Source organism: Cannabis sativa, chromosome 6 (assembly GCF_029168945.1).
Source record: "Cannabis sativa cultivar Pink pepper isolate KNU-18-1 chromosome 6, ASM2916894v1, whole genome shotgun sequence".
NCBI lineage: Eukaryota > Viridiplantae > Streptophyta > Magnoliopsida > Rosales > Cannabaceae > Cannabis > Cannabis sativa.
This window is the reverse complement of record NC_083606.1, coordinates 19,312,005-19,321,094: the sequence shown is the minus strand read 5'-3', so window position 1 is coordinate 19,321,094 and position 9,090 is coordinate 19,312,005. Positions and strand designations below refer to the sequence as shown.

At 28.9% G+C, this 9,090-nt stretch overlaps 1 protein-coding gene across 1 annotated transcript; it reads left to right on the top strand.

Moving 5' to 3' along the window:
* Positions 1-5,603: 5,603 nt before the first annotated feature.
* On the top strand, positions 5,604-7,394 carry LOC115725776 (uncharacterized). The gene is made up of 4 exons (XM_030655387.2): positions 5,604-5,758; positions 6,143-6,491; positions 6,942-7,012; positions 7,134-7,394. Exons 2-4 carry the CDS (start codon positions 6,160-6,162, stop codon positions 7,145-7,147), a joined length of 417 nt encoding a protein of 138 aa, XP_030511247.1. The 5' UTR covers positions 5,604-5,758; positions 6,143-6,159; the 3' UTR covers positions 7,148-7,394.
* Positions 7,395-9,090: the final 1,696 nt, after the last annotated feature.

The following is a 9,090-nucleotide window of genomic DNA, read 5'->3' as shown; positions in this document are numbered from 1 at the left end:
TATATAAAATAATAATAACTATACAACTAAAAATATATACCTGCACAGTTGACCTAATATTAATATATAATATTAATATATATATATATATATATATATATATTTATATAAATTTATGGGGGAGGTTTAGCAAGGGTAATAGGAAGGGTAGGGATTTAGGAAAAAAAAAATTGGGACTGTAGGGTTATTTGTTTTATGGCAATATACTTTTTATTATATTAGTTTATGAACATGCCAGATGAGCCTGACTACTCTCTCCAATGTAACAGTAGTGACACCAGGTTCCTCCAGCTCATTCTTGCATGACCAGCGTCGGTCCGCCGCGGTTTATATTCCAATTATCCTTATTCTACTCAATTACTTTATAGCCCTACTTTTTCCTTAAAAAGATAGAAACAACAACAACAAGAGAAGCGTTGGTGAGGTTTGCTAGCCATACCCGGTTGTGATATTTAATGATGCTCCACCACACACGTGTCATGATGAGGCCACTAATGAAGAACCTTGTATGCACAAGTCAAGTCATGAATCATGATGTATAAATATATATAACTTTTTTAAAAAGAAGTCATGATTTATATGTATAGTATATTATTGTCACAAATAATATTGATATGCATCTATATAGATTAGAATTGAGATTTGAGGAGAGAGAGAGAGAGAGAGATAGAAAAGAAAAAATAACATATGGATATGAATATTTTGGAATGGCATTTCAATTATTGCTGGAGAAAAGTTGAATTGAGAAAAAGCAAACAGAAACAAGGTAGCTAGACAGAATTTTTGGTGTGGATCGATGTGCATTTGGAGAGAATTGATTCGGAGTGAGTGAAAGATCGAAAGAAAGTTACTAGTGAAGGATAGAAAAAAAAAAACACAATAGCTTTATGGGCCAATTCGTCACTTAGTTTATTTTAACTTCACTTGCATATATCAAGCTTCGTGAGGCTGCTCAGGGGAAGGTTTATTTGCCAACTTGGGGGGACTGCAAATACTACTCTACAATACGTACATTCATGTGATCATTACATGCTTGTTGGCTATAAGCACGCGCGAACCTCTTATATATTCGTGGGAACCTCTTTCTCAAATACAAGCTACCCCTTATATCACCTTCACGGTTTTGAATATAAATTTTTACATTTATTTGAAATATTATAGAATAGTCATTATTTTACATTACAATTAGAACTCGTTTGCTACGCCGCATTGTATTGTGTTGGATTGTGTTGTATTATATTATATTGTATTAGTATTATTTAATACAATACTATGTTTGGTATTGACTTTTCTTAATAGGTTATGTAAAATTATAATATATTTTCAATACACTCAACCCCAACACCAACTACGGGTTCGGGTTCGGGTCCAAGGTCCAGGTCTGATGTCTGGGTCTGGGTCCCAGGTCCAGATCCGGGTCCGGGTTTCGGGATTAGGTCCGGGTTCGAATTCGAGTCCGAGTTAGGGTCCTAGGTCCGGGTCTTAGTTTGGGTCGGGGTCTCGAGTTCGGGTCTCAGTTTGGGTCCTGGTCTAGGCCCTAGGTCCGGGTTCAGGTCTGGGTCAGGGTCAGGGTCAGGGTCCGGGTTTGGGTTTGGGTCTCGGGTCCCGAGTCTGGGTCCGGGTTCGGGTCTGGGTCCGAGTTTGGGTTCGGGTGTGGGTCCGGGTCTAGGTCTCCGTCCGGGTCCGAGTCCGGGTTCGGGTCCCGGGTCTGGGTCTGGTTCTGGGTCCGGGTCCGGGTTCGGGTTCGGGTCAAGGTCCGGGTTCGGGTTCGGGTCAGAGATTGTTGTTGACCCCGAACCCTTTGTAAATATTATAATAAAAGCTAATACAGATCATTTGTTATGTATTAAATAATACAACATACATTGTATTAAAATTTTAGTTGAAATAATTAATACAATATATTACTTTATCCAAACATGGTGTTATTTATTATTTAATACAATATGACCCTTATACGGCGTACCAAACGAGCCATTTGTATACCAAAGATTAAAACTCAACATTATAAGGACCTCCCTAGCTAAATAATTTTAAAAAAATTATAATAATTTAAAATGTTCATATTATGATTTAAAAACAACTTTGTTGCACAAAAGTAGTAAATTAAGTATTTATATAGGCACAATAAAAAATTTTACTTTTAGTCACAACAAAAAAATAAGAAAATTGTGACTAATTATAAATTATCATTCTTACGTTGTGATTAAGATGTCCGTAGCTAAAAATATTAGTCACAAAAATCAAAATTTTTTGTGACTAAATATGTTTTTAGTCACAATATTTGTTATGACTAAAACTAAATTAGTGATAACTTGGGTCTAAATACTATGTTTAGTCACAAGTAACATTTTTATTGTGACTAAAAATCTCATTTAATCACAAAAAAAAAAAAAAAAAATTGTTGTGACTAAAAGGTTGTCACTAAAAAGTTTAATGCCAATGATAGTTAATAGTGGTATGCATATAAATATAGATATACATCTAAATTTTGTTACCTAATAAAAATTGTGGGTTTAAAGATTTTTTTTTTTTTATTAAAGTTAATGGTTAAAACTTACACTCTTAAATCAATCAATTAATTATTTTTTTTTAAAAAAAAATAGCTTTCAATATTTAAATTTAATTTAAATGAATTAACAAAATTAGATATTATTACTTTTTATATATATATCTATATATTTAAATTTAAATTTGAATTAAATGTTAATTCAATTAATTAATCATTCTTTATAATAAATTTATTAGTTATATTATTTAAAATATCTAAAATTATTTACTTATTTTTTTTATATAATTAGTTAGATCATTAGCTCAAAAAATTAAATTAGATAGTTTTTATAAATAAATTTAAAATTAGTTTATATATTTAAAAAATATAATTAATGTTTTAGATTTAATTATTATTGTTATTTAAATTAATAATTAGATAATAACAACTCTAATACAACTCTAAGTAAACATGTTTTTTTTTAAACAAACCTACATTGCATGTTACAAATACCTAGTATAAATATATATACATATATCTACTAGGTTAGTATTACGTGTAATAAACGTATACTTAGTTATATTCTTAATTTTTATATAATTAGTTATGTTTATTTTTAGTTGTATAATTAATACTTTTTTAATGTTATTCAATAAATAACATTATTTTTTAATTAAATAATATTTAAGTTAATTGTTATTTATAAAAATGAAATATAATAATATTTAAAATTTGTTGTGAATTATAATTTTAATTTAACCGTAATATTTTTAATTTTTTAGAAATATCATATATAGTCTTTTTTATTTTTTTTTTATAAATAATAATAGAAAAATATTTTTTTTTGGTAACGGCTCACATTAGTGGTTTTTTTAAGAAATATAAACACTTTTTCTATTTTATTGTTTAAAAGGAAAATAATAATAGAAATATATTTTTTAGATATATGGATTGGTAGAAAAATGATAATAGAAAGATAATATTTTTTTTTAGATATGTGCAATATGGGTTTAAATTTGATGAATTGCAATGTTAAAAAAAAACTTTATATTATAAAGCAATATTTAATAAAAGATAAAAAATAAAAGAGATATGTGTACGTAGTAGATTTAAATTTTAATTGTAATATTTTTTTTATTTGTTAAAAAAAGCACATTTAATTATTATACATAAACACATTTGATATAACATAAATATATTAGCTAGATTAAAGTTACCTGCAAAATATATAAGCTGAAAATAATATTATTTAATCTAGATTTCTTATATTAATTTGAAAAGGAAAAATTAAGTAAAATATATTAAAAGTAAAGATATTAGTAAAGTTATGAAAAAAGTGTAAAATAATGTGTTTTTTTTTTTTTTTGAAAAAGCAAAATAATGTATTAAGTTTTGATTATTGAAGAAAAAATTATTCTTTAAAATTATGATAATTAAAAGAAAACACTGTAAAAAGTTTTATAATTAAAAAAAAAAAGTTCATTGTATGAAATTTTAAAAATTAAAGTGTCGTTTGGTAACACTTTTTTAATCAGTTTTGTATTTTTAAAATTGAAAAAGTGAAAATATTTTTCAAAAACATGTTCTATAAAACTGTTTTTACTTTTCAATTTTTTAATTGAGAATCAAATTAAACTTTTAAAAACAAAAAAAAAAAATCACTTTTAATATTTTTTTAAACAGTTTTTTTTCTTAATCAATATCTTGGACTTCGATCAGACCCGGACCCAAATCTCCCCCACGACCCTGGCGCTGAACCCGACATCTAATTTGAACCCGGATCCGACCCCGAACTTAGACCCGACGTAAATAAAATCAAAAAATAAAAATAAAAATAAATTTTACAGAACACACTTTTGTTTTCTGTTTTTATAATTGAAAAGCAAAAGTGGTTGCAGAACGTATTTTTATTTTTCAAAAACAAAACTTTTAAAAACAAAAATTTTACTTTCATTTTCTGATTAAAAAATTAAAAAACAAAATTATTACCAAACGGCACCTAAATGATGTACTACATCGTTGTATGAATTTTTAAAAATTTTAAAGGGATCACCACATAAAGTTTAGAGAAAAATGATAATTGAAGAAAAAAAAAAAGTAAAAGTTAGCTAAGTGTTAAACCAATAACAACTCTTATATATATCTTTGAGAAATTCATAAGGCTCCACCCCAAATGAATTAAAATAGAATCAGTTCTTCAATAATTATAACCAAACAGACCGGACACAATACATATATAGAAAGAATTCATGGGTGCGCATGGGCGAAACATATTGAGCTAGCTAGAGCATATTTATAAAAACCTAATTAATTTAGAAAATTAAAAAGTCGATAGATCGATATACAAACTATAGTTTATAATATTTAGAATTAATTAGTGTTTTTCCTTTTTAATTTGTAATATAATATATATAGTATGGCTTTGGATATGTAATTTTGTAGATCTTCGCCTCTTGTGCGCATGTGCATTGTACGTGATTTTCTACAAAAAAATGTAGTTATAAATAGAAATATCCATCTAATAAGTATTATGTAATCTTATATTTTGAATAAATTATATAATTTTGAAGTGCTATAGTACTAGCGGGTTTTCCTAGCTCCGTGGTATTGGATGTTATTTGGCTGATTCGAGCTTCTGTAAGTATGAAGGTATTTTACAGACTCAAAAAATATGTACGCGTTAATTTGTCACTATTATGATTAATAATGCAATGATCAGTACGAAGATGATCTTTATACTTCAGAGACATTATGGAATATATATATTTTTTTTTTTCTCTTACTTAGTGTTACTGTTTTTCCAATATAATAAATAATTAAGGGAATATATCATGTAAAAAGGGGAAGGAAAGGGCCATGACTGCATGGGTCATGGGTCATGGGTCATGATATGAGTGGGATTGTAGTTGAAGTAATTTGTATGTATATGCATGCACACAACGAGAGAGAGAGAGATACATACTAGCCTTCCCTTCCAATTAATAAAACATAAATAAATAAAAGGAGAGAACTATAGCTAGTTGAGTAAAGAATCCCCCGTAGAGAAGGAAATTTAATAAATATATAAAGTACAAAGGAACATGCATGGCCCACATATGAGGGTATATAAACCCCTCCAACCCAAACAACAAAGATCACCAACTCATTCACTCAATTTACTCCTCTACCAAAGAAAAGTAGTACTAAACTAGCAAGAGAGATAGAGTTTTCTTCTTTTATTTTTTCCAAGCTCTTGATCTCGAGATCACTATAGTACTTTTCCACACGGTGAGCTTTCAACTCTTCGATCTTTCGTTCTATTATTTTGTGCATTTCTATCTGGCTTCAAACTTGCTTCAAGCTCTTTTCTTCTTTTCTTTCTTTTTTATTAAAAAAAAAAATAGATTAAATTAAATTAGTGTATGATTTAAGGGTATTTGAAAAAATTTGTTTCCTAGTGCCATGCATGAAGATCTTATGAAATCATATTACGGCGTGCTTTTTGTTGTTAACACATGCATTATTTTATGTTATTAGTAGTTAGCTCATTTCCAAACTTGTTAATTTTATATTAAAAATGGAATGATGACTATAATACTTAAGGATATTTAAAACATTCTTTTCTGATTTTTGTATATATACATATATAAATTTGTTTGTTTTGACATGTAGAAGGAGAGAGAAAGAGAATGAGCTGGACTGGATCAGGAGATTGGATGTGTGGTGCATGCCAACATGTGAATTTCAAGAAGAGGGATCAATGCCAGCGTTGCCAGTACCCCAAGTACGGTGGGCCTGACCCTTCTACCTATTGTTACAATAATAGGACAGAGGTTTTGGCTGGTGACTGGTTCTGCAACTGTGGAAGCCACAACTACGCTAGCCGATCCCAGTGTTTCAGGTGTGGCTCCATCAAAAATGACTACGGTGGTGGCTATGGCGCCCAAATGATGACTGCTTATGGTTCTGATAACAGCAGTGCTCCTCCTGGCTGGAAATCTGGTGACTGGTTTTGCTCTAGGTCAGTGATCCTATTCACATTCATCGTAGAAAACTAATATAATATGAAGCTTATTAATAGCCTGCATTGTACATTATCTTTCTCTAGATTATCATATAGCTAGTGATCATGTCATATGAATATGATGATGATCCAATTAAAACTGATCAGATATAAAAACTTTAAGATAATAGGCTATATATAGATTTCTTAATATGTTGCTCCCACTAGTTAGATGGACTATCAATGACCTAGCTAATTAATATTAATATATGAAAATATGAAGATGTTGACAAATAAGGATAATCGAATGAGACTCGTATAGATTTATCGGGTTATATTAAAACAAACCATGTATATATCAACATTTTCAGCATATAATATAGTGTTCAAATAAAAAAAAAATTGAAATGTCAGATTGCTGAGGTTGATTCTCTTTTCTAATATAGAATGTCCTTTGTGTTTGTACAGAGTTGGATGTGGAGAACACAATTATGCTAGCAGGACGATTTGCCATAAATGCAAAACGCAAAGGGATTATGGTATGAACTTACTCAACTCAACTCGATCTCAATCTCAATCCCAATAATTAATTGTATTATACATATTTATCACATGTTTCACATAGACAAATATATGATACACATAATCCTTGTATTTCAGGTAGTGAAGTATAAGAGAAAGGACTACTTCGAAGAAGGTCTTCTCAAGCTTCAATGTCAAATGCTGCTTTTTCTTTTTTCTCTTTAAGAGCATAATAAGTTTAGTAGATTATTAATCGTTGTTGAAGGCCCTTTTTCTCTTATGGATGGCCATGTTTTAATTTAGAAAGGGTTTCAAGTTTTATGTTGCAATTCTTACATAAAACAATGAAATTCCTTGTTTTCGTTTTTAACATAAATATCAGATACTATATATATATTATATTAGGTGTCTCTTATAAATATATATAAATATATATATATGTATATAGCTTGGACCGTTTTCGTATGTGGTATAGGGAAGCATACAGTCAAATATATATAATAAATTAATAAAGATATTTATACACATTACTAATACTGCAAAAAGTGTGTGGTCCAACCTTAATAATAATGGTTATTTTTGGATCATCTTCATGCAAAAAAAAAAAACAAAAAATGAAAAGAATGCACAAGGAAGAAGAGAAGGAAACAGATCCATCGTAGATTCAAGGAATCTGCTTGAACTCTCTTTACAAAACATGCTATATATGTATATATATATATATATCTTAGTTCAATAATTTACTATTCCTTTAAGCATCAAATCTCAAAGGAAATACACAATTATGCAGATAAGAACCAGATGCGCCGCGTCAAAAGCTAGCATATATAGATGCAATATATATCCAAGTTCAAAGTGAGTCAACTCAACTTTTCCTTCCATATCAGTTGATGGTATATATTTGCACTCAAGTTCATCTCAACTTCATGCTAATTATTGATCATTGATTGTTATCAAATATGTCTTAAGTACCTTTAAATTACCATATACATATATATTAATTGCTGTACTATATATATATATGCCGTTGCCAAAATTGGATGATGCAATACATATTTGAAACTTGAAAATTGGACAGCAAATAATAAAGCTTGATATATATTCATTGACTAATGCAAAGATATTTCCCACATTATTGGTTGAAAAGTGACTATAAAAAAAGTATTGTGGTTTCCCCCTCTACACTCCATTACTTAGCTTTTAAGAGATTCTTCCTTTGCCTGTTCTAAGCTAACTTTTTGTGTTATATGCTTAAAAGATGTTAACAAGGGCCCAATTCTGTGTGTGAATTAGTTCCCCAACCACATTACATGGGGTCCAGGCAACAGGACCAAGCTGTGTATATATTAATATTAATCTAAATATTGAAGGCTTTTTATAATTATTTATTTATTTTTTTGGCTTTCCTTTCTTGAGTATCTTAGTTAAGGAAAAGTGTCCATTTGAGTATAGCTAGGCATAAATTAGTTAAACTGTCTTGGATTCTAAACTTGTCACTATATATGCGCTAGCTATCTCAATCTCAGTCCCTACTTTTCATCAATCAATCCAACAGCGTTGTTTATTATTATTTAAATTAAATAAGAAAAGAAGAAGATCAAGATCAAAAAGTGGAAGGTGATGATATTCTATAAGCAAACCCCTAAAAAAGTAAAGTCTATAATACAGATATTAGGATATATATATATATGACTGGATGTATATGAGTGTGTGATGGACAGAGTAATTGTAGTGTTATTCTCTCTATCATCAAAAATATAAAATAAAAAAAAAAAAAACTGAAGTTTGTGGTGGACTTTTATCTTGCTTTCAGTCATCATAATTATACTACATGGAATAGTGCTAGAACAGGATGAAAAAAACTTCTCGAGAGAAGCCAATATATACTATGCACGCTAGAAGAATTCTCGAATAAATGTCAACCAATAAGTATAGTCATAAGTCGAATCTACTCATCCGAATATATATACAAATAAACAAATATACTTCCTAATATAATCTAACCATTATAGATATTGTTAACACGTATTTTTTGTGGAAATCTTATTTTCTTTTATGTAAGTTATATTATTTTTGGGAAATTTACACAGTTTAC

What these genes read in the sequence shown, in the direction of transcription:
- LOC115725776 (XM_030655387.2), top strand. Translation starts at nt 6,160, where the DNA reads ATGAGCTGGACTGGATCAGGAGATTGGATGTGTGGTGCATGCCAACAT. An exon ending in GGTGACTGGTTTTGCTCTAG is followed by an intron (nt 6,492 to 6,941) that starts GTCAGTGATCCT and finishes GTGTTTGTACAG; the next exon opens with AGTTGGATGTGGAGAACACA.